This window comes from Vicugna pacos, chromosome 12, assembly GCF_048564905.1.
Source record: "Vicugna pacos chromosome 12, VicPac4, whole genome shotgun sequence".
Classification (NCBI taxonomy): Eukaryota; Metazoa; Chordata; class Mammalia; order Artiodactyla; family Camelidae; genus Vicugna; species Vicugna pacos.
In genome coordinates, this window is record NC_132998.1 from 30820919 (window position 1) to 30847696 (window position 26778).

Sequence of the window (26778 nt, forward strand, 5' to 3'; positions counted from 1 at the left end):
TTTGATCTGTGACAAATCTTGTTAAGTGAAGAAAGACAAGCTATAGATAGGGAGGAAAACATCTGTAAACCATATATCAGACAAAAGGACTTGTATTAGAATATATAAAGCACATTTGAAACTTAACAGTAAAGAAACAATCGAGTTAGAAAATGGGTCAAGGAAATGAACAGATATTTCACTAAAGATATGCAGATGGCAAATAAGGACATGAAAAGATGTTCAGCATCATTAGCCATTAGGGAAATGCAAATTAAAACCACAATGAGATATCACTGCATCTTATCAAACTGGCAAAAACAAAAAACAATGATAATATCAAATGATGGTGAGGATGCAGAGAAACTGGATCACTCATACTGCTGGTGGGACCGTAAAATGGCACAACCTCTCTGGGAAAACCATTTGGTGGTTTCTTATAAAACTGAACACACACTTACCATATAACCCAACAAGTTCCCTTTTGGGCATTTATCTCAGAGAAATGGAAAGCTATGTACATGAATGTCTGTAATAGCTTTATTCATAATAGCCCAAAACTAGGAATGACCCAAATGTCTTTCAACAAGTGAATGATTAAACAAACAGCTACATCCCTTACCATGGAATACTACTCAGTAACAGCACACAGAAAGGCATTTAGCATAAAAAGGAATGGATTACTGATACACACAACTTAGATGGGTCTCAAGGGAATTATGTTGAGTGAAAAAGCCAATTTCAAAAGGTATACCATATAATTTCATTTAGATAGTATTTTTGAAATGATAAAATAATAAAAATAGAGAATAAGATTAGTGGTTGCCAAGAGTAAGGGATGGAGTGGGACGGGCTTGGGGAATGTGGCTATTAAAAGGTAGCATGAGAGATCCTTACAGTAATGGAACCACGGTATCCTGACTCAGGTGGTGATTATAAATAGACATGAGGTAAATAAAACTGCATAGAACTACATATCCATATACATACACACACAGAGACGAGTGATATAAAACCCGCAAATCTGAACAAGGCTGGTGGATTGTACCAATGCCACTTTTCCAGCTGGGATATTGCAGTAAACTTACATAAGATGTTGCCAGTAAGGGAAACTAAGAGGGGTGTATGGAAACTCTCTGGACTATTTCTTGGTGAATGTACAATTGTTTTAAAATAAAAAGTTAAGAAAATTAATAGTGACCTCTTTCTTTCACTTCCCACCCTCCTGATGTTAACCACGTTAACTTGTTTTTATGTCCTTCCACACGTGTTCCTGTGTTTTTGTACATACTTTTGGTTTTAACTTTGCAAAATGGGATCACATTACACGTACTCTTCTTCAGATTTGCTTTTTTCACATAACGATGTATCACGGACATCTTTCCAGTTAATATTTCTAGATCTTCAGTTTTTACAGTATTCTGAATACATTATTTCTAAATGGGAAATCCTACCGAGAACACAGGGCACACAGACTGAGAACGTACCCCACCGTGTGTCGTGAGAAAAGCAGAGGATACTTCTCAATCGCCATGGAGCCAGCAGTGGGAGGTGCTGCTTTGTTCAGAATGAGCTTGGCCAAAATGGCCAGAGCTCCATCTTCGACCGCAGTGTCATCTATCAGGAAGCAATCCTTGATATACAGGAGAAAGCTGGGTAGAAAAAGCTAAAAATAAGAAAGAAAACCACTTTTGTAACAGATAAAACTTTCAGAACACCTAATAAAGAGAAGATTCTAACTCTTCCACAAAGAGAAGAAGAGATCACAAAGGACCAGGAACAGTAACAGCATCAGCCCTCCCCACAGAACAATGGAAGCCAGGAGACAAGAGAGCAGTGCCTGAAGCACTGAGGGAAACGACAGAACCTAGACTGGTGGGGGAACAGGGTATAGCTCAAGCACTAGAGAATATGCTGAGCATGCACCAGGTCCTGGGTTCAATCCCCAGCACCTCCTCTAAATAAATAAACCTAATTAACACCCTCCCCACCAATATATACACATATAGAATGCTTCCCAGGGTACTAGTGAGACAGTGTGAGGAGAGAATAAAGACACTTACAGATGTACTGAATCTCAAAATTCTACTTCTATTCATCCTTTCTCAGGAACCCCTAAAGAATATGTTCCATCAAAACAAGAAAGTAAACTACAATAAGAGAAACAGACAGGACCCAAGATAACAGGAGAAAGGCAAGTCTTAGTATGACATCCATGCAGGGGGCTCAGAAAGCAACCTGTTCAGACTTGAATTGCTCCAGAAGCAATGCATCCAAAAAAGAAAAAAAAAAAAAAGAGAGAGAGAGAGAGAGAGAGAGAAAAAAAAAGAAAGAAAAAAAAGGAAAAAAAGAAGAAAAAAAACAGCTGCTAAGTAATCTGAAAATGCGTGAAATGCTTTCTGCGATGCTATTGGAAGACAGATTCACTGTCCAACTCTTCAAAGAAAACAACTTTCACTTTTTAAAGAATGAAAAAATTAGTAACTTCAGGAAATATTAAAGGGTATACAAAAAAGGAAGTGTAATTATAAAACACTCAAATTTGTGATGTGATTTGATTGAGAAAATGAGATGAGAATCCATCTGCTGTAGGAGGAAGTCTACGCATGAGGACCAAACTAATGTGCCAGGGGAAAGCAGTATATTCAGATGATTTAAAAATATAAATACCAGAAAAAATAGCCAAAAATCCTTAGACATGCTTGCTTCTGGTGAGGAAGATGGGAGTGAGGCTCAAGTGACTGCCTTTTAGCCCTGTTTGACTTTTTTAAACTACATATGTAGAGTACTTTGATAAAAATAAGTTTTTCAGAAAAAGGCCAAAAGGAACAGAGAAGGAAAGGATGCATTTCCTAAGAAAACTGGGGAGAGATAAAAGGTTCTCGCTGGGCAGGAAAGAACAAGGCTAGGGCACATACAAAGAAGTTTTATGGAGATGAATGAAAACATGTATTATTAAACACTAAAGGGAAAAATGAGAGAAGAGATAGATTTCCATGAAGTATATTACAGGATCCCAGTTATAAAGAGTGGCAAATCTATGATGGCAGTCAGGGGAAAATAAACTCAGGATTTGATGAGAAAGATTTCTGTTTCATTCTACTGGGTATCTCTTTTGCAGCAAGGAAATGAATTCATAGCCTTCCTCCAATGCAAAGTGTTTCAGAAACTATTTTCTAAGCTTCAAATTCACACAGAAGTTCCTTAAACTGTTTTTTTCAAATTGATCACAATAACTTCCTAGAAGATTATTAAAATAAACAAATTGGTTACCTAATATGATTTAAAATGCTTTAGCTATGGAATAAAGTTTCACTTGTGACCAAAAACTGGAATTTAACTGCTTAAAACAAAAATATGGACCAAGCCATCAAATACTTATTCTCCTCCTCCTCTCAAAAAACAAACACAAATGACAGGATTTTAAATTATTTTATCGTGACAGATTCAAAATAAAACAAAACATATCCAAGACTTAATACCTCACTCACCTGCTCAAACTGCTTCATAGCAAACATGACTTCCGAAAAATCCAAAATTAAATGTCTTTCAAATCTGCTTGCAAAAATCTGTGGACCAGAGGTAAAGAATATTAGTCTAAATACAAAGAAGATACTTTCCCATTCTTGAAAATAAAAACATCCAAAACCTTTGAGGTACTCCAACTTGCAAGCCAGAAGCAGTGGGATGCCTGGTACAAGTTAATGCAGTCATGGGAGGCAGAAAGAGCTGGGTTGCTGAATTTGCCACTGTGCAGAGGGACACACCCAGGTGAGACGCAGGCACCGGGACCAGCTCCTCTGGAAAGAAGCTAGAGTAAAGGAATGGTGGGCATGCTTCAAGCAGGATGCTGTCCAAGTGCTCGGCCTTCGCCAAAGAGATTTACAGATGCTAAGGGCACTGTGTTTCTAGTGACTATGTGGGGCTCTGCCTAAGCACTGCTCAATTCTTTCCCAGCTACAGAGAATCACAAAAGGCCAAACAGCTCGATGTTATACCTTTCTCTATACTGAGGCTGCACTACACGAAGCTAGAAGAACCGAACTGACCTATTTTCAATCCCACTTCCCTCCCATTCATCTTCTAAATTCACTAAAACGCAAATCTCATTAAATCATTTCTCTGCTTAACATTTTTCCAGGGCCCTCCACTACTTGCCGGACAAAATCCAACCTAATCTTTCATCGCCAGGCAGAGCCTTGCTGACAGACCTCACACTTCATGTGTCCATGTGCCCAGATGGCACAGATCTTTGAACACAACTTTTCTGTTCCTTCTCCTAGAGTTTTTAACTCCTTCTCTGACAGGCAGACTGCCACTGAACCTTCAAGGACTATCCCAAATGTAAGTCCTTTAGAAAGCATTCTCTGTTCCTCAGCTCCAGACAGGATTAATTGTGTTTCAATGTGACGTCGAGAGATTAATTAGTTCAACAGATTTTAACTACACACTGCCAGGGCCCCACTTCCGTAACAATAAAAAAATTACAGGCACCACAGCGTCCACCCTGCCATATCTAGTCCATGCCCAGCACCTGGTAAGTTGTACATGTTGGGTGAATATTTGGTGAACAGATTTTGCTTTTATCATGTTTTGTTTTATTTCCATTACAGCATGCAGCTCACATCTCCTTAACAAGATTATAAATTCCTGGAAGGCAGAGCCTTTGCCAAGCTTCATTTGTATTCCCCAGAAGGCTTATTCAATGCTAAGCATGTTAATTACTCTATTAATATCTGCTGAAGTAAATTACTTTTTCTATGGTTTCTTTGATGACGGTCTCTGGTAAGGAAACGTTTTCACCTAGGATCAAAGCAGAAATTACATCCAAGAGGGTCTCCCGGCAAGATGTGGAGAGATGCGCTATTTGTAATGTTTGAGACAATACCTGTAAAATAAAAGAAAAAACAATACACACTTAGTAATCAGCTTCTAATGCACAGGCTCTAAGCAAATTAAATTGGGACCTCACCTTACAAACATCAATAGGTTTGGTTATCTTTGATCCATTTCCATGTTTTACAAGTATCAGATATGTTTCTAACAACCTTTTAATCTGTTCAGAACTTTCACCACAGTTAGTTTTGGTTACTTTTTTATGTAGATCCAGAAGCGAGTCCTGCAAACGAAGAATTTAACACAGAAAATAACTACCAAATATCAAACTCATCTGTCACGAAAATATTGTGAAGCAGTTCAGATTTTCACATTCTTTTGTTTTGAAAGAAAAAGACACATTTACCAGGAGTCACTAGTGTTAACAGCTAACATTTCTGACTGCACTGTTCTAAGTTCTTTACAAGTATTTCCTCACAGGTAGGGGATGCTATTGCTCCTATTTGCCAGATGAAAAGACAGAGGACTAGAGACTTAACTTTCCCAAGTCACACTAGTAGTAAGAAACAAAGCCAAGATTCAAACAGAGGCCGTCTGGCTCCAAAGCCTGTGCTTTTAACCACTATGTTCTACTGCATCTCAAGACAGCAAATGAAATAAAAATAGTACAGTGGGTAAGGGGAAGGAAAATCCTAGTAAGTGTGTCAAAGTATAATGACAACAACTATAAAACAATCCCCAGGAGTGACCTGCTAAACTAAGAGCAACAACAATCAACTCATGGACTCCTTATTACAAATTCTTAAAAATTAGAACTTACTTGCAAACATTCAAAAAATATACCAAAATGTTCCTTGCAGATGTAGATTGCAGTGGATTTGACCATATTTTTAAGTGTTCCTCCAACTAAAATCCATGGAAGTTGAGTTTCTGTTTCAGTAACTGGTCCTAACTTTTGCAAAATTAGCTTCACTGCCTGTGGGAATCCAAGATTCATGAAAATGAACATGTATACTCTCATTTTTAAGTATTATATTGTTATTTTCCACTCTGATTATTCCCCACTCTGATTAAGCTACCTTAAAATCTGACCTGGGATAATCAATGATATGGCAGCTCTGATGGTTAACTATGTGTCCCAAAAGAATTTCCACACTAGAATAGGGAATTTTATCACACAGCTGCCCAACCCCCATCACCCTCTCTCATTCATCAACTTATATTACCTTCAAGCATCCAAGATGAAGAAGTGAGCAGTGATTTTTCTAAGTGAAAAATACCTAAGGACCCATGGCCTACATTAGGTAAGCATTGTTTTTAAAGCCCTAATGCTCCCCATTTAGTGTTTTCTATTTATTCCAAGTAATTCTCTCTCCACATTATTTGTGTAAATCTTATCTATTTTCTTTTTAATCCCTTTCATATCGACTCAAAGTACTTCTCCCAGTTATTTACCTTCTCTGTACAGGAGTGAAACATATTTCTGACTCCTTTGCACATTTCAAAGAGCAACTGTCCAACTCCTTCTACTTTTTCTGGATGTTCATCAAGATCAAGAAACATTAAATTGAATAGTGCATTTTTATCAGAAACCTAAAATACAAAATGCAAATCGAAAATTGTATTTACAATGTAAAAATTACCCAAATGAATTATTATTATTTGCTGTTCTAAAGATTCATATTTAAATGTAATTAGGACAAAATTCTAAAAGGAATAGGCATTTGCAATGATTTTGAACCACTGCCAGAGTGTATTATCACTTGTAATGCCACACAATAGAGTGATTAATTCACTGGTATAATATGAAGGTATGTACTAAGAAAAACTATGCAAGGCAACAGTCAATCTTTTAAAGTAAATCGTATACTTATATTTTATGAGTATAAAAGAAATCCAATAGCAATGTTTTTGTTTCATTACAAAACCCCTCTGAAAACAAACACAAATGACACTATGCAATCAGTTCCTTCCAGGAAATTACCATAAAAACTCCTGTTAATCTCACTGTTCATACATTTACTGACTTGAATTAGAAGATACACATATATGCACTAAATAACAATAAAAAAGCGACCCAAATTACTTCACATTAGTGAGCAAAAACCATACGGTGAGATATACTCAAAACAGTAAAAGTTTCTGTTATATAAAAAATTAGCCCATAAAAACCATATTATAAAAGACATCTGCTTCTGTTCATCGGATTCTTGAGGATTAATGAGCAATTAACACAGAAATTATCAAACTAACCTTTCTCATCAAAAAAGTAAAGCTTTCGGCAGCAAAATTTCTTATATGTAGTTTTTTATGAGCCAGGAGCGTACTATACATGCTATAAAAGAGAACATAAGACACGTTTAACTAATTGTCATTTTAATAAAGATGTACTACATGCCAACTATATCCCCAACAGTGTGCAAGGAAGATGTAGCAGGTATGAAATAAGTATTCGATTACCAGGACATCCACATGTCAAACAGAAGACTGAAGGGCACAGACATTAAGAATCCTAGGATTGGTGGTGCTGGTCCTATAGGAAAGACTCCATGAAAAGTTGAAACTTAAAGTGATCCCTGAATGACAGGAAGAATCCAGGTGGGGACTGGAGTGCAGTTACCAGAGATCATAAGGAGAGCAAAGATGGGGTGAGCAGAAGTGATCACAGTCAAGAAATAACAGAGAGGCTGGTCTGTCTAAAGGAAGAAGGATGATGTGGGTGGGGAGGGCAGCTCCTGATAAAGCTACCAAAGTAAATAGGTGACTCTGAACACAAAGCAAAGGAGTTTGGATTCTAGCTTACATTTAAGTAAGGACTTACTATGTTACCTCATCTGATCAGCACCACCACTCTGCGGGGGTAGGTGCCATTATTATCCCTATTCTGTAGATAATGAAATTGGGACAGAAAGGCTAAGCAACCTGCCCAGTGTCATACAGCCATGTGGCTATAACTGAATAATTACTCGTATAATCATACTGTTTAAATTGGTCTCCCAAATGACAGAAGAGCAGGGAACAGGCCTCTCCTATTTGTGCTGTATCCCCAGCACCTAATCGTTCCTTATTCATAGCAGGTACTAATAAATCATGGCTGAATAAGAAATGAATATTTTCAGACAGAGAAACTGGGCAGCAGTATATGGGGTGAAACAAAGGAAGAAGAAGAGGCTGGCAGTCCTATTAAGAAGCTGCTCAAGTCATACAAGCTTGGGCAAACAAGGGCTTGAAAGAGGCCTGTGGTAGAGGGAAATTGCAAAGGACAGACCCAAGAGACATTTCAAGCATCTTTGCAATGGGACCAAAGACCTTACAGTGTCCACAAGCCCTTTATGATCAGGCCCCCTACTACATCTCTGACGTCACCTAATTATCTCCCTTTATACACGCTGCTCCACCACCAGGCCTCCTCATCGTTCCCCACTCATGTCAACCACGTGTCCAGAATATGCTCCTCCTGCTAAAACGTAAACGTCACAAGAAAGGGATTTTTATCTGTTTAACCTGCAATTGCCTCTCAAGAGCCTGACATACAGTGTTCAATAAACAGTCACGGAATTAAGTATGTGGATTACAGAATCAAGAGGATTTGGAGTCCTTGAAGACAACTGGGTCAAACATGCCTCTGAGGGGCAAGTCTCAGTGATGGGGAGAATGATGGCATCACTGTTAGAAACTGGGCAACCAAACAAGGCCTGGCATTGAGTACATATTTACTGAACACACAAATGGATGAGAAGAGTAGGCCTGAATGGGAATGTGTTGACTTTGATCTCAATAACAGGCAAGTGAAAATACCCAGGCTGCTGAAGATGTCATACTGAAAGCAAATAAATTGAGAACCGGAGAGCCTGTCTCAGGAGATATAAAATTAACAGCAGAAATCATGAAACCAAATAAGCTGTATATCCCAAGATCTTGCTGCTTTTTAATGAAGTAATCTTGGTTTCAAATATATTTTACCGAAATCTTCACAGAGAACTGGTAAAGGGTGGAAAAATACTTTTCTCATTCCTTGTTCAAAAGAGGGTAGGGTGAAGGGAAGTGGTACAAAACAAAATCCACAGTCCTATCCCATATTCATACCTATACCGGGACAGGGTAAAAGTTTAGTCTTATGTATTCCTGTGGCAACTGAAGTACGTAGCAGTACTTCCCAAGTGGAAAAGTCCACCAAGTCCCAGACTGAAACAGATTATAAACAATTTTTGCCTTACTTCAAATAAAAAGCTAGAATTCATTCTCTTTCCCTGTTCACATTTACTCACAAACACTGAGTAGCTCTTTTGGCTTAATAAGGATTTTAGGGGCTGGAAAAATGCACATAATTAAGATGGCGCTCTTGACGAATTTATACGTTTATAGAGGACACCATTTCATTAAGAACAAACGATTAAAATAGAATTTGTGTAACATAAGTGGTACAGAATGCCAGAGGTGTTCAGAGAACAAAGCTCTCACTTCTGGCCACGGTAACTGGGCATATCTGTGGAGGTTACGGAATACAAGTCAGACTCTGAAGGTGCGGGGTATGATTTCAATGGCTGGAGGTAAGATAAGGTCAGGACAGTGACGACTGATGGAACAGACTACAGACCACTTTAGCTGGAGAACCAACTTTATATAAGGAAATAATTAGAGAAAGCTGGAAAGGTAGTTCGGTGTCAGACAGAAGCCAGGGAAAAGGCAATTAGAGAACATATTAAAGTTGGATGGCCACGTCAGCAGGCACACATGACAGGTGTTACACATGGTTTAACTAAATACAGGTGGGAGTCCAAAATTCTCTCCTGGCTGTATTAATAAAAACTGCCTTTAACCAAAAAATAAAAACTTAAAAAACTTAAATGCTAATAAAAAAATCACTGTAGAAGAGGGTCACAGGGCCTCAAGCAAACAGTTGTTTTCAAAGAGGCGATCTTGAATATTCCACATGTGTCTACTGCTTTCGCTTTCAAAACTGATACAGACGGGGAGCAACTGTAAACAAGCATGAGAAATCTTTTGGAGATGATGGAAATGTTCTTAAACTGAACTGTGGTGATGGTTGCATAACTTCATGAATTAACTAAACAGCACTGAATCATATACAAAATAAAATTTTAAAGCAAAAAAGCAAACAAAAAAAAAGAAAGAAAGAAAAGAAAAGAAAAAGAAAAACCCATACGAGAGAAAGGGGTCACCTGTATATACTGGACATGTCCTTCACCATCAGTCTCCACAGGTACTTGTAAAGATATGACAGCGAGGTAAAAGCCCATTCTAATAACTCTGTGTCCTGAGTCTCCAGGATTGAGGTGATAGTCAGAAAAAAATCCTGAAAATGGGGATAGAAGTCCATCTGCAGATCCCGTGCCAACTGTACAACCAAACTGGATGAAAAAATAAGTAGAGGTAACTAATTATGAGACACATGGATCAAAAACCAAATACTGCAAATCCATTTCCCAAATGATAATAGACCACCTATGATGACAGGATTAATTAAACCTAAACTAAGTCTCAGGAGATGTATAAAATTTTTTCACATTTTAAGAGTTCAGTAACAACAAGGACCTACTGTATAGCACAGGGAACTATATTCAATATCTTATAATAACCTATAGATAAGAAAAAGAATGAATATGTATACATATATATACAACTGAATCACTTTGCTGTACACCTGAAACTCATACAACATTGAAAATTAACTGCACTTCATTTTTAAAAAGGTTAAAAAAACCCACAAAAAACAAAACAAAACAAACAAACAAAAAAGAGTTCAGCAAAGAAATCCGGCTAAAGTAAGAAGGTACATTCCATCACAAGTTATGGTCAATATTCCCATAGTGTCAAAGAAAAGTATAAAACAAAAAGCAAAAAAGTATACCCTTAAGATTCTGCTTTATGCTAATGTACTAATATTTTGATCTAACAAAAACAGGTAAATTCTTGTTTCCTAATTGCAAACATCAGATCTAAAGCCTATGTAGCTACAAAACACAATCTTTCTTAAAATTCAGATACATGTTGTCTACCTTCTCTCAACAGACTACTTACTCCAAAAGGGGTTGATAGGCATAACTGTTCTTGATTTGCAGGTGAATCTTCAAACTCTGAACGATCTCATTTTGATGATAGACCAGCTGATTGAATGACTGGCATTTGTCAATAACTTCTTTATAAAATTTCCCTGGGTGGGAAAAAGAGAGTATGTTCTGCTTTCCCATCACACCACTACTTAGCTATTTTGATCACATATAGTGCAAATGATGAATGAATAAAAGAGAAAAAAATAGAAAATACCGAAATGTTCTGTAAGGTTCAATTCTCTCCACTTTAGCAGACCCTCAAAAAAGTAGGTTTCAACTTCCTGTCAAGATTAAAGCAATCCATTAATCAAACAACTCAAAGAAAAACTATAATGAAAGTAAATAAGAATGATATACTAATATCTTAAGATAAAACTGATAGCCAACAGTTTAAAAAAAACTTAGCTTTTTTTTTTTTAAAGGGCATTAACACCCTTCAAAAAGCAATCAGGTGTACGACACGGGCAGATATATAAAAACAATATTTTGTTGACTTGGTTACAGCAAATTACTGTATAAAACCTATGTAACAGTCACACCAAAACAATTGTTTTTCTCTTTTTCACAATTTTAGGCCAAGAAAAATGTGCTGACTACTATAGTTCTTTCATTCTGCTTTTGGAAATACGAATTGCTACAACCTTGTAGAGAAGTAACCTGGCATTTCTATTAAAATTAAAAACAGGTTATGTCCTTTGGCCCAGCAATTCCCTTTTTGGAGATTATTTCTAATAAAGTTTGCAAATATACAAGTATAAAGATGTTTATTCAGCTTTATTGTAGTGGGAGGAAAACATAAAACAGCCTAAATATCCAAAAATAGAAAATGGTTGGTATATATCTCATGGTCTATACATAATAAGGTGTATTATGTGACTATTAAAAAGAAATATCTATATTGAATCAGAAGGATGCTGATAATACACCTTCAGAGAGAGAAAAGCAAGTTACAGAGTTAAGAGTATGGTAGGAACTAGTTTTTCTTTAAATAAAAAAAGAGACCTTTATAAATGTTTGCACATATTTATATGAGAGAAAAGTATAGAAGATCTCATGTACACCAAATTGTCAATATTCGTTTCCTTGGCAATATGGGGTAAGATAATAGATTTTTCTAAGTTTATTATGTTGTTTAGCTTCTTAACACAGTATATATTATTCTGTACTTTGAAAGATAACCCTAGTAAGTTATTACCATGCATGTATATATATACATGTGTAGGTATGTAAACATACAAACAGCATGCCAAATCTTAGAGTCTCAAAAAAGATAAACCCCTAAAACTGTGCTTTGGAAGTCTTTAAAAAAATAAAAATGAAATAAAATCAATAGTTAGATAGAATGGAGAGAAAGTGAATCCCATTAAATTTTGATCAGTGACTCCTAAGGCAGTAGGGAAGTATACCTGACAGTTTAAAACCTAATGTAGAAAGCATTCCTAGCCTAGCATAGTGACTGGCACATGTCAGCCATTTGTGACAGACTTTGTTCCTGTCCCTTTGCAATGTGACTTGCAGCCCCTACCACAAAGAGCTGGAGTCTATGTCCTCACTTCTTGAATCTGGCCTGGCCTAGTAACATGCTCTGGACAATAACATGCAATGTAAGCAATCCTGAAATGTCCAAAGCTAGGCTTGAAGCATCTGTAGCATCTGCTTTCACTGTCTTACAAAGATTCTGCCATCATGAAAAGAAGCCTTGTCTAGCTTATTAGGGAATTGGAGGCCACAAGGAAAACCAAGACCAACAACCCCAGTCAACAGACAGACATGGGACTGAGGCCATTCTGACCCTATCCTAGGATCCCTTCTCTGCTAACAACACTCCAACCCTTAGTACTTTCAATCTCTCCTGTGGTTTAAACTATAAACCATACGCTGAATGCTAAATCTGTAATTCTACCTCCATATCACCTGTACTTCTCCAGATCCATACATCCAAAGATCTTTTGGGCACCATCACTTGGACAGCCACAGGTATATCAAACTCAACAAGCCCCAGACAAAACTAACCTGTACTCTTCTTTATAAGTCTGTCTTGATGAGTGACATCCTCAACCACCCAGTTGCCGGAACCAAAAACCTTAATCCCATTCCCTTCTCCCTGCATATCCAATAGGTCATAAGTCCTCTCCATTCTACCTCAATATCTCTGGAATCCTTTCCTTCTGTCCATCTTAACTGCCACTACCATAATCACTTCTTACTTGGATGACTACCGAATCCTCAAAACTGGATGCCCTGACTCTAATTCTGCTCTTTCCTCCACACTAAAGCCAGAGAGATCTAAAACTTACACCTGATCATGTCACTCACTCCCCTACCTTGCAATCCTAGAATGACTTCCCCTAGTTTCAGGATACAGTCCATTCTTAGCTTGACATATGAAGCCCTTTATGATCCTTGATTATCTATTCAACTTTCTCTCTCACCAGCTACCCGCTTCCCCCATCCCCAGTCACCATAAATAACGAACATCCTACATGCAGTTATAAGCACAGTGAAGTGCTCTGCAGTTTCTTGAATGTGACATGCACTCTTTGGTCTCCATTCCTTTATACTGGCTTCTCCCTCAGCATGAAACAGCCTTTCCTGTCCTTTCTCATGCTAAAACCGATACAGATAAGACTCAGTTCAGGTATCACCTTGTCTATACCTTTTCTGACATCCCACCTTATACCCCCAAAGAATTAGGCTCTCTTCACTGTGAGTTCCCAAAGCTTACCTAGATAATATCATTTAATGCACTGAAGTCACACATAGGAGACAGACATTCAGAGACAGTGAGCAGAGTCTGACTAGAGTCAAGTGAAAAACAGTAAAAACAAGTTGAACCCCTAAGTTAAAGGGATGTTATACAGGACCTTTAAAAGCTGGCAGAAAAATATGACTTGATGTAGCAAAAAGCAAGATTTCTGAGCAGAGGTGTGACTGAGTTACAGCGTGGTTAGAACTGGAAAAAATTATGTGATCTAGCCCTTTTCTTTTTTAAAGGAGGAAACTAAGCCGTAGGAAAGTGACTTGCTCAAAATCTCTTTAAAACTGTAGTTTCAGGAATATGGATCTGCAGTTGTGCTTGGAATACACATGGGAAAGGGAGGGGCTGGAATCAGAGGCCACCCGAGAATCAAGTCAATTTTCTAACACCACATCACCCAACAGAACTTTCTGCAGTGATGGACATGGTCCGTATCTACATTTGGCCAATATGGTAGCAACTAGCCATGTACGGTTACTGAGCATTAGAATTATTAATTTACTTTAATTTAAATCTAGTTTGTCCTGTGTGGCTACTACATTAGACAGCACAGGTCTAGTGCATTTCATGTTCATATAAGAATGGTTTGAAAAACAATTCACCTTTTTTTTTTTTAACAATCCACTTCTAAGACAGACTAAAGAACCAACTATGAATACTTGAAGATCGGCTAATTTAACATTCTCTTACCTCGTCATAGCTTGCAGTTCTATCAATCCGGTGAATAATATCGATATTCACATTTCCCAGCCGTTCAGCAAATGTAAGAAACTGCAGGAGAGGAATATATTTAAAATACATCATCATTTAATACTTATCACATCTTGAATATCTGTTTGAGAGCTGTATAATAATCACATCTGGACAATCTCCTTGTGAAAGCAGTTTAAAGCTTCATTACGCCTCCGCATGTTCTATCAGTAGAAATAATGGTATGCTTCGCTTGCAATTTCAAACTTGTATTTTCAATCAGTCATAAAATGTATAACTGAGTTTTGAAACTAGAAGTAGATGTCACTGACAAATTACAAAACAGAACTTTAAAAGCAGACTGAAAGACATAGTCTTCAACACTACTACTATACGAAGATGATGAAATATTTCTACGGATATATCTGCAAAAGTTCTTCCAGTTATATCATTTCAAATCAAATTTGCATGCTAGACTGTGGCGGATGGACCTAGGTGAAAGCTCGCTAGGTCTACTGCTAGGTTTCATATCTTGCTACAAGCACAGGGATAGGGCTAAGTAGTCGCAATAACAGCGTTTTTAAACATATAGAGACCTACGGTTGTACAGTAACAACTCTTCAAGGGGCAAACAGAGAATGTGGTGTCGTAGTCAGTAACCAGGAAATCACTCATCTCCTCCCACTAACCAGCCTCCCAATTCGGTTTTCAAGGATATAAGACCAGGAAAGAATTCCTAAGCGATTAGTCTGTTATAATGAATTTAACTCTGGACTGAAAGGAAGTCTCAGGCAGGCCAGACCCCACAAACCATGGGCAAAGTCGGCAGTTCAGGCTTCTTTCCTCATGCCAACTTTACTACACCTGGAGAGAGAGAGGCTCTTTTGTCAGAGCCTCCAGGCAAGTAACTCACGCTCGGCCCAAGCACTGCAGCCCCAGAAGTCCCGCTCAGAGTCTATTCCACGGCTGAGGCAGCAGGGACCCACGGTTCCTGGGCCAAGTTCCCTTGCTCACCCGATGCGTGTTCTCGGTCTTGTGGGAAACGGGCTTTGTCTTCATGGCTGCAGAGGGACAGCGGCCCGCGAGGACCTCGGGAAGGGTCGAAGGAGATGCAACCGACCGTAGGGAAAGGAAAGTGGCTCACACACCAGCACTCTCCGATTCTCACGTACTCAAACCCGTCCTCACGTGCGGCTAGAGCCCCCTGGGCGCCGCCATGTTGGAGACGGGGAGGAGCCTGCGCGCGTCACGTGGGCGGAAGAAGCGACGGAGCAGGCGGCAGGCGTGCCCGCCCCCAGGCGCCGGCGGGAGTTGCGGAGCGTCAGACTGGGTATGTGGGTGTGGAGATCTTTTTAACTCTCTTCAGTAAAGGTTTATAAGAAAAATGTGTATTTTTATCATAAAAGAAAACATGTCTGTCATCATTAACAGCTAACAGTCACTACCCCTCATTTTGCACCGTGTACCACTCAAAGCTCTTTAGATTCATAATTTCACAGTAAAGCGCGTTGTGAACGTTGCATGAATATAAATGAGGTACGTATTTTTAAGTCCCTTGGGCATAGGAGGAAAGCAAGGATGTGCAGCTGGTAAGTGGCAGTCTGGCAGAAGTCATTCAGCTCCAGAGTCTGATAATCTTAACCACTGTTTTTCCGTTTAAAATTGGAAAGGAGTTTTGAAGAAAACTATGATTTCATGCACAACCAGTTAACATTTTGGTGTTTTCCTACCATTCTTTTGTGTTGTTGTTAAACATAATTGCACAAACAGTTATATCTGTGTATATACTGAAAACTGAGGAGAGAGAGGTAACTGCTGAATCTGACGAGGTGATGGTCACTGGTGACCTTCACAGGTATAGTGTGGAGGAAAGGAAGCGAAATATGTGTGGATTGAGGAGAGGATCGGTGAAGAAGAAAAGTAGCTATAACGCTTTCCTGTTATTCGTCTTACAGCATCAACATTTTCTAGGTCATCACGGGGTAGTTGTAAATATTTTTAATGGTTCCATGGCATTTATGGATTTTATATTTTAAAAATAAAATACAGAGCTGCCTTATGTTTGGCTGGCTTCCAGTAGGCTAATTGGTTTTTTGTTTGTTTGTTTTATTTCTTTAGGTGGTGCTTCTCCTTGTTGGGTCACAGATCCTTTAAGGAAGTCTAAGAAAGCTGTAGACCTTCTCTTCAGAAAAATGCAAATAAGCTCACTAAAATATGTAGATGATTTCAAAGAGTTAGAAGTCTGCAGTTACCTGAGGGTAAGAGCCCCTACACTAAACAGTGCTCCTAGCCTATTGCTAAAATTACCTCCAGATAATTGTGTCCTGTTCCTTCTCTGTTATGCATTTTCGGTAAGGGAGTTAGTGGGACAATAGGAGCAGAGAGAAGAATGAAAATCAAAGAACTGACGTGTTATGTATTACACTGTTACTTATTGTATGATCCTTATATATTGACAACTGTGGCCGAACAATTTATCATTAGAACATGATGGTTAAAAGCATGGATGCTGGAACCAAATTGCCTTGGTTTAAATCCTAGCTCTACCATTTATTACTGGTGTGACCTTGGGGAAGTTACTTATCATCTCCGAGTATTATTTCTTTATATGTAAAATAGAGTTAACGAAAGTCCTTACCTCATAGGGGATTGCTGTGCAGAGTAAAGAAGCTAATGGATGAAAGGTGCTTCAAATGGTGCCAGGTACCATAACTGCACAACCTTTGACAAGTTACCTAACCTTTCTGATCTATTAAAAGGCGGTGTTAATAATACCAATGTTTCAAGGAATTGTAATGGCCCACAAAGCATGGAATAAATGTTTACTGTACCATTTATCCTCTGCTGTCTGGCTGCCTGACAGTTTCCTTAAGGGCAGAAACCATGTACTTTCTCAGCTTTGTATCATCAGTGCATGCCTTAACTTGAGTTGTTTATCAGTGTTTGTTGAATTAACAAAGCACAGTACTTTGTTTAACCCTGACAAGCTCAAGAGTAACACAACTCCTGTCGTGGTGGGGGATATGCCATCTGATTTTGAAAGTCTCTCCCAAAGCTGTGTCTGAGCTTCTGTGGAATACCACCAAAGCAGCCATGAGAAGCACCACTGTTTATTTATGAATCTCCTTGCCCCCAGCTTTTGCCCTCTGTGCTGAGACCTTAAATACCCCATGCTCTCCTCTTGCCTTTTACCACAGTGATCTGCCTGCCCCATCCATTCCAGCCAGTCCACTTAGACACATACTTCTTTCATTTCTTCCTTCTTAAGCTTGATTGGGAACTCCTGGAAGTTTGGCTTTCTAATCTTTGTCTTCTTAATGCCTAGAACACTGTGATTTCAAGCCCAGGGAACTATTAGAGCACATGAGGAGTTTACCTAGCTTAGACACAGAAGTGGAATCCAAGAAGGCTTCTGGGTAGAGGTGACACTGAAGCTGAGATCTGAAAGATGGATAGAAGAAAACCAGGCAAGGGAGGAGCACAGACACGAATGAAGTTATCTAGGTAGAGGGAACAACATAAAAGGAAGGGGGCAGTACATTTAAAAGCTCAAAATGGTTGAGTACAAATTTCGTTATTTCTAGTTATTAACTAAGGCATACTCTGTCAAGTTACCACTGGGCATTGGTATCATCCTTAGTATCCTTAGGCGGATGAAAAGGGAAACATAAGAGACAGGGTGAAACTCAGAGGCTAGTCCCCACTATAAGGTGAAGACAACAGTAATCCAAGGATGTTGAAAGATTAACAAGTTATTGTACTTAATGGTCGGGAAGGGAATGAATCTGCCTGGTGGGGCTCGAAGTATACAATATATCAAACCGAAAATGATCCTGACATGGAACAAGGGACCAAGGAAGTGAGATCTCAAACCGATAGTTGGGAAAAGAAGAGACAGTGGCCAAGGAGGCTATTTTAGTAGCTCTTAATTATGATAGTAAGGGAAGCTGACCCAAAGATCATTCCCTTCTTGTGAGAACCATGTACTGTTCACTGTTGTGTGTACATCGGGAGGCAGCAAGAGCATGATGTTTGAATTCAGAACACTGGGATCCCAATTCCAGGATTTTCCGTGCACTAGCTGATAATGGGACTAGTGACTTAATCTCTGAGCCTCAGTTTCCTCACCTTTAAATAGGTTTAAATAACCAAGCCTGCCTTTTCACTTACTGTTGGGTACGGAGATCCCTTGACATAAAGTAGATCAAAGTCTCTTGTAGCCTATCCATGCCTATATAAACAGTAATTACTATTACGATTGTTCCTTTTTCACCATGTGATGAATTTTCAGAACTGGAACCACTGGGCTTCTATTCCCCTTTCCCTATTTAAACCTCAGGCCTCAAAGACATTAGACCAGAAATTGTGAATCAGTGGGCCTCACAAGCCCAGTATAGCACACAAATGCCTTTGTTTGCCAAACAATATTCTTGAAATATTTTAATATATAAAAATCTGGAGATTTCAGATGAAAATCCAGATTTCCAGCTTCTCTGGGAAAGTTTTTAAAAAACTGCAACACTGGGCCCACACTGGGAAAAGCAGCGATCACTCCCTGTAGTCCTACCACTGACCCACACCCTGATCTAGGCATGAGGTACTCATCTGGCCCCCATAGGCATTTCGGTTTGCAGCACCTGCTCAAGTGAAAGGCTGCTGTTGTCTCTGGTTTTAAACATGCCTCTTGCAGACAAAAGATCATTGTTGCTGCTGCCTTTTTAAAATTACTTAATACAGTGAGTGACTCAACTTTTTACAGAGCAGTCGGTGCAGTTTTTCAGTCCATGTTAAAATATTTGGCCCAGTGCCTCTGTTGAAATGAACAAACCAACCAACCTAACCCTCCCCCCCAAAAAAGAAATATGAAGTATTTGGAACACCCTTCCCTACCCCTTGAAACACACATGTGTACACACACATGTACACACACCATTGCCTTCAGTGTTCAGCTTGTTTTCCTTCCCCCCTTTCACTCACCATTGGCATTTCTGTCATGAACTTTAAATTTCTTACTTTCTTTTAAGAGATGTTGGAGGATAACCCAAATTCACTTGCTTTTGGGGGACAATTTAAACCCTTATGCATTTTTACATACCCATTTTCATGATTTCTACTCTTAATCTCTGTCCTTAACTAGACTGTTGACATCTTCTTTAGGAAGGATAAAGGGGCCTCCCAGTTTGGATTTATCTCCCCTTTTTCATTTTCCCACCCTCCCCTTGGCTATGTCTTTGCATCCTAGTTGGTTTTTGTCTTGTCACATCTGAGTTGCTTCTTTGAGGGAAAGGAGAGCTTGGGCTCTGCTGCCAGGCCTCCCAGGCTCACCCCCTTGCTTTGCCACTGCTGGATGAACCATTTTACTCACCCCCAAATTGAGGTAATCCTAGTGCCCCTCATGGGTTCTTCTGAGAAGTCAGCGACCTAATACTTTGGTTCTCGACATGTGGTCCCCAGTCAGCAGCATCAGCACCCTGTGGGAACTGATGGATTCCCAGGCTTCACCCCAAACCTGTCAAATCAGAAACTCTGGGGATGGAGCCCAGTAACCTGTGCTTTCACAAGCCTTCCAGGTGATTCTGCTGCAGGTTCAAGTTTGGGAATCACTACCTTAATGTGGGTTAAAGCACTTAGAACATTGCTTGGCACATCCCACGTGCTCTAGAAAGTGCTTACTATTATTACTGTTTAGTCTTTATGTAAGTATTTGCTATATCATTATTTTATTCACCTATCCACATCTGCAAGGGAGGGTGTATTATCCTCACTTTAAAGATGCATGATCTGAAGCTCAGAGAATTGCTAAGTGGTGGACGAATTTGAATTTGGGTTTTCTAGTTTCGAGTACAGTGTTTTTTTTTTTTTAACAGTCTTACGTCTTTAGAGTATGAGTTAGGAGGAACAGATTTAGAGAAATGAATACTTGGATGCTGCGGTAGACATTTGTGGATTTCTTAACAGTGTGTGTTCTCTCTTCCCCTGGAAACAGCATCCTAATTTTTCTTTGACGAATTAGTCTTCCCTCATTCTCAGTATCTGAGGTTCAAGTTAGACACCTAGGAGGGCTTGTGTCTTAGGCTGTATTTCTTTAGTCAACTAACTGGTTCTTAGGTGGGCGTGTGTCCCAAGATGGGGCAAAAGCCCTATGTGACAGTTGTGTTAGAGCTGTAGGGAAAGAGGTACTTCTTTTTCTTGGACTTTGTAAGATGATAGGAGCCTGAAGCTGTTGGTGGCCATTGCATCACTTCGTGGAGAGGTCTGCCTTTGAATAAGCTCTATGCAAAGGAAAATAGATCTGAGGGAGGGGGGCGGTGGGGAGAGAGGGAGAGAGACTGAGATTGAGATGAGCTTATTGAGCCATGGGATCTACCCAGTCCTTGGACTTTTTCATTTCCTTAGTTCATTCATTCCCCTTTTATACACTTAAGCCAGCTTCATTTGGGTTCTGTCACTTGCAACCTAAACAATTCTTACACAGCTAATTTAAAATTTTTGTATTGCTGATAAACAAGACTGGAAACTTAAGCCTTCCTCGGAACACAAATATTTATATGGTGAGTAGGAGTCAAAAAAAAAAATCATAGGCAAAATCTTGATAATAGGAGTCAGTGTGATGGATTGGAAAGAATATCAGACCAGGAGTCATAAAACCAGGGTTCTAATTCTGGAAGGTTCACTCAGCTGTGTGACTTTGTAAAATTAACCCTGCACTGAAAGAAGTAATGTACACATACATGTTTTGAATGTTGCATTATGTGAAGTCAAGTAATTATTAGAGTTGTTCCCCAAACTTCTTGCATATATACAGTTGTATGTTTTCAACATTAGTAGGGGAGGCATAGAAGGGGATGCTTCTGTTTCTTATATACCACTTTTTGATCTGGGGTGATAGAATACCTTTAAAGATACACTTAAAAATGCATCTTAAGAGAATGGAAAGACAAGCCACAGACTGGGAAAAATATTTGCAGAACACATATCTGAGAAAAGACATGTATCCAAAATCTGCAAAGAACTCTTAAAATTGAACAATAAAAAAAAACTCAGTTAAAAATGGGCAAAAGATCTCAACAGACACTTCACCAAAGAAGATATGTAGATGGCAAATAAGCATATGAAAGATGCACAACATCATATGTCATTAGAGAATTACAAATTAAAATAACATTAAGATACCACTACATACCTGTTGGAATGACTAACTTCTAAAATACTGACAGCAACAAATGCCGGAGAGGATATGGAGCAATAGGAACTCTCATTCTCTGCTGGTGAGAATTCAAAATAGGACAGCTGCTTTGGAAGACAGTTACCTATTTCTTCTAAAGCTAAACATAGGTTTATCATATGATCCAGCAGTCACTCTCCTAGGTATTTATCTAAATGAATGGAAAACTTACATCCACACAAAAACCTGCACATGAATGTTTAAAAGAGCTTTATTCATAATTGCCAAAACTTGGAAGCAATCAAGATGTCCTTCAATAGGTAAATGGATAAATAGATATGGTATATTCATGCAATAGTATGTTGTTCATTGATAAAATGAAATGAGCTATCAGGCTTAAAAAAAACATGCAAGAAGCTTAAATGCATATTGCTAAGTGAAAGAAGTTCATCTGAAAAACCTACATGCTGTATGACTCCAAATCTATAATATTCTGGAAAAGGCAAAACTATAGAGATGATAAAAAAATCAGTAGTTGCCAAGGGCTGGGGGGAGGGGACAAATGGCTGATGCTCAGGGGACTTTTAGGGCAGTGAAACTATTCTGTAGGATACTCTAATAGTAGACATGTGACTTTATGCATTTCTCAATACTTATAGAACAATACAATACAAGGAGTAAATCCTACTTTAACTTATAGTTAATAATATTGTATCTCTGTTGTGATCAATCCATTCGCGCACCCCTCAGAATCTCTGCCAATAAATTAATAGCTTTTTGTGAAAAAAAAATAATAATAATATTGTATCAATACTGGTCCATCCATTGTAACAAATACGTTACAGTAATGGAAGATATTAATAATGGGGAAATTGTATGAGAAGGGAAAGTGGGTATACAGGGATTCTCTATACTTTCTGTTCAATTTTCCTATAAACTTAAAACTTCTCCAAAAAGAAAGCCTATTAATTTTTGAACATTGTGTCTCCTCCTAACTCCTTCTCCATGTGAACCCAAAGTTCTTTGGAGAACATCATGGCTGCCAGAAATGAGATCTAGAAAGACAACACCCTGCTCTGGAATCCTGGGGGCTCCAAGAGGAAGTAGGACTCAAATCTCATTAAAACTAGACACCAAGAAAATTTGGCTCTGGGGGATTCAGAGTGAATCAGAAAGAGAAGTGAGTGACTCAGTACACCAGCTAGGAAAAAAAAAAGTTATTTACATACTCAGTGAATTTTTATTGAGTGCCTACTATGTGTCAGGCACTGATCTAGGGGCTTAAGATACAGCAGTAACCAAATGAATTCTCTGCCTTCATGGGGCTCATATTCTAGTGTGGGAAAGCAAAAAATAAATATGTAAATCTATAGTAGACTATCAGATGGCAGTAAGTGCTATGAAGTAACTATAGCCAATGGATAGATAATACAGCAGAAACTTTTAATTATTCCACAGAATTCATTCTCCCTTTCATCTTTTAGGAAAAAAAAAAACCCTATCTCAGCTTTTAGCTGGAAACATGGCCATGCATTAGAGACTACATTATCCCCTCACCCCCTCCATATTGCATTGGGGTAGAGTGTTGTGTGACCAAGTTTAGGCCAATGGGATATGAGGGGAAGTGTTTTGTTTAACTTTCAGATAATTTGCGGAAGGATAAAGCGGCTTGTCTGGGACCCTTTCTTTCTCCTTCCAACTAGCTGGGAGGTGGTATTGACTAGAGCATCCTTCGAGGCCAAGCATGGAAAATGGCAGAGCCCCCAACTTGAAACTACTCAATTCTTGACTGTTACACGAGAGGGAAATAAACTTCTACATAAGCCACTTCGATATTAGATCTCTTTGTTATTGCAGCTTAGCTGATACCTATTTCAGGGATCACCAGAGCAAAGTGGGGAAAGTTTGCTATGTTATATAAGGTAATCAGGGAAGAAGAAACCTGAAGGAAGGGGAGGGAGGGAGGAAGGGACAGAGGGAGACATGGCAAGTGCAAGTGCTGTTCTGAGCCCTGAGGCTCAGGTCTGATCTAGGAATAGTCAGGAGCCCAGCATGACTGGAACACAGTGAGTAGGAGAGGAGGTCAGAGGGTTGGGGAGCAAAATCACCTAGGGCCTTATAGACCATGCTAGGAAGTTGCTGAAACAACCTGTTGTAAACAGCTGCCAGGGTCCCAAGGCAAGGACAGTGGAGGAGAGGCCATGGCAGAAAACATCATCAGATGCCTTTAAGACCAGAAAAAGGATGATTACTATCCCCTTCTGTAGCTCATCTGTACTTATGTTCATGGGGAATTTTATAGACAAAGACAGTGGTTTAACATATACTTTTGGATATATTCTCTTAAGTAAATACTGTACTTATAATCAGATGCTGTCTGGGCAGATGTATTTTCCAAAGATTCAGTGGGAATTTAACCTAAGTGATGAGTAATACTCCTCCAAGAATGACCACAACACAATGCCTAGGAACACTTCTGTCACGAGAGCTGTACAGTCACAGCATTATAAGCATTCCTCATTTTACAGACTAGGGAAACTCAGAGAAATGAAATGACTCCCTTGTGATGACACAGGAAATTAACAGCAGAATTGGGAACTAGAATCCAGGTATCCTGATCCCCCATCTAATACCCTTTCCATTATCTTAACCTTGCTTTGTGCTAGGTACAAAAGGTAGTGGAGGATATTTCAAATCACAGAACAATCCTAATGACATTTGAACTGGGTTTGGTTGGAGTATATTATTTTGTCAGCAGGTTTTTTTTCCCCTAATGATTCTTTGTGCAAAATAGTGTGGGGTGAAAAACTGCTTTGAATGCACACAATCTGGTAATCTAGATGGAGATAATTAGTATTAAAAAGGCCTTTGATTTATAAAGGCTTTTGATTTTTAAAGGAGGTTTTTAAAGAATTTAGCATCCATCGTCTCCTCTGATCCTTTTGGCAGCCCTGTGAGGTGAACAGGATAGAGATAATTTCTGTCACATTATGGACAACGTAAAATAATCCCAGAGACAATAAGTGACTCCGCTAAGATTACGCATCTTTGATTGAAGGTGCCAGACTTTCTTACTCCAGGTTCGAAGGACTTGCCACAAGCATCCTCGCAAATGATTAATAACTGACACTTTATAGCTCTTACTGCATACCAGATACTGTTCCAGGTGCTTGGCGTATAATGACTCGTTTACTCTTCCTCCAAGGTAAATTCTATTATCCCCATTTACTGATGGGAAAACTGAGTTCCAGGAGACTGAGTAATTTGCCTGGAGTCAAATAGTTTCATAAAGCAGTCAGAACTGGAACCCAAACATACGTAGACCGAATCTGTGCTCTTGGCCACTTCACTAAGCTACCTCTCCAGTTAGGACTTGGGAGCAGTTTCATGACTGAGATGGCCCATGGGCATGCTTCAGGAGTCTTTGAGATCAAGTTCAGATACCTCATAGTTCCAGTGACTGTCATAAGCCCTTCCTTTGACGTGTATGGCCCCTTGGTTTCATCATCTACCTGTATAACAGATAGATGTGATCAAAATTTGATTTTTAGACCATTCATCTGGGTGAGGTGGAAAAAGCATTGTGCATAACAAGAGCTACTTTGGTATCAATGTTGAAAAGTTTTTACAGGTAGGAGTGAATTGCCTCTTCTTCTGCAGAAAAATCAGTGCTGAGGAGTCATCGCATCACTCTTTCTTCAATTCACCAGAAATGTGAAGGAGTATAGAGGACACACATAGTATTCATCTATTCTTTGACAGTACTACTTTAATTTTCCTTTAGGGAATCCCCTCTTTACTTATTCTCAGTCCGTGTGGTTTTAATGCCAACCCATCTCCTATCTCCAGAGCTGGATGCATGATCCAGACCCAGGCCCAGTGTATCTGAAAAAACAAAGTGGTTGGTTCAGGGATAGGTGTGTGATCCTGGTGAGTCCAGTGAAAGTTGTTCCTAGGACTTTTACCTGAGCTAATAGAAAATAGGAACCCTCTTTCTACCTAACAACTAATTTAATAGAGGGTAAGCTGGAGGCTGCTGGTGGCCAGCCCAACCTCTGAGGGAATATTTGCATGAACGTGAAGCTAAGACAGACAAAAGTAGAACCAAGGAAGAAGAAAATCAAATCCCTAATGACAAATTTGGGGCATCTAGACCCAGCTGTGTCTACCCTTGGACTTTTTGATAACGTAAGCCAATAAATTCCCTTGGGTGTTTAAGCAAATCTGACTCAGATTTCTGTCACTTGCAACCTAGATTAATTTTCCTGACTGATTGTTCTGATTAGCCCAGGCATAATTAACCAGACTTTCTCCTTTGCCAGAAAGTGAACTGTATCAGTTATCTTATTGCCACAGTAAAGCTGCATTAAAAAAAAAACGTAGTGGCATGCAACAAGTTTATGGTTGGCTCGGTGTTTCTGATGTTCTGGATTGGTCTTGGCTGATCTTGGCTGGGCTCGTTAGCATTTGTGGTCTGCTGACCAGCTGGTTGGGGGCTGGCTAATCTAGCAGGGCTTTGGCTTGGATGACTTGGCAACATGGCTTCATGTAATCTCTCATCATCCAGCAGGCTAGCTTGGGCTTTTCTCACTGCCAGGTAGGGGCCTGGCCTGGAAGGATGCAAGACCTAGGTTCAGAACTGTCATACCACCACTTTCATCTTATTCTGTTGGGGAAAGCAAGTCACAAGAACAGCTCATATTCAGTGGGTGGGGAGATAGTCTCCATCTCTTGATGGAAAAAGCTGCAGATTCCCACTGCAAAGGGCATAGCTGCAGGGAGGAGTGGAGCATTAGAACCATTTTTGCAATCAGTCCACCGCACTCATCCTTGTTACATTTATAAAACAATGGTGGTAAAGAGATAAGATAAACAAATGGACACTGGAACTTAGCCAGTTGCTCATCCAAGGTAGCAAATTCTTTCAGTGCAGAAGATGATGCTCCCCTGTCCTTATTTCACTCATTTAGCGTGTGTGATTTTTCCTTTAACTTGGAAATAGGTAGAGAACCCTGTTCTGAAAGAGACTTTAAGGGTCATCTGACCCAGCCTCCATGTTTTTTAGGAGAAACCAGACCCCAAAGTTAGGGAACTTTCTAGGGCCATGCAGAGACAGATCTGAACCCTTACCTGGTCACACCTAGTACAGCAGGCTTTCCATCATCTTGTGCTGTTCCCTTCCCACGCCAAGGCAGTGCACAGCAGTGGCTACATGCTTGAACTTTGGAGTCAGCCAGCCTGGGTTCTAATCCTGGCCTTGTCACTCATGAGCTATG

The 26778-nt window shown here is 39.3% G+C and overlaps 1 protein-coding gene and 1 long non-coding RNA gene across 3 annotated transcripts in view; one reads left to right on the forward strand and one right to left on the reverse strand.

The window, feature by feature from the left end:
• The window catches only part of UTP20 (UTP20 small subunit processome component), an 85506-nt gene extending 69932 nt beyond the window's left edge, over positions 1-15574 (reverse strand). Inside the window, exons 1-12 of the mRNA XM_031683204.2 lie at positions 15352-15574; positions 14338-14418; positions 11104-11170; positions 10858-10990; positions 9999-10187; positions 7069-7150; positions 6271-6408; positions 5636-5791; positions 4952-5098; positions 4733-4867; positions 3471-3548; positions 1467-1645 (exon numbers count right to left, since the gene is read on the reverse strand). Of these exons, the coding sequence (XP_031539064.2) occupies positions 1467-1645; positions 3471-3548; positions 4733-4867; positions 4952-5098; positions 5636-5791; positions 6271-6408; positions 7069-7150; positions 9999-10187; positions 10858-10990; positions 11104-11170; positions 14338-14418; positions 15352-15396 (1430 nt within the window). The 5' untranslated portion in view covers positions 15397-15574. The remainder of the gene's footprint in view (positions 1-1466; positions 1646-3470; positions 3549-4732; positions 4868-4951; positions 5099-5635; positions 5792-6270; positions 6409-7068; positions 7151-9998; positions 10188-10857; positions 10991-11103; positions 11171-14337; positions 14419-15351) is intronic.
• A 41-nt stretch (positions 15575-15615) lies between these two features.
• LOC140700454 (uncharacterized) overlaps positions 15616-26778 on the forward strand; it is a 38288-nt gene continuing 27125 nt past the window's right edge. The window contains exons 1-3 of one of the 2 annotated variants that reach the window (XR_012078846.1): positions 15616-15667; positions 16456-16595; positions 16983-17085. This is a non-coding gene — a long non-coding RNA (uncharacterized lncRNA). Of the gene's footprint in view, positions 15668-16455; positions 16596-16982; positions 17086-26778 lie in introns of those variants that run through there. The other variant, XR_012078847.1, reaches the window with a different exon arrangement.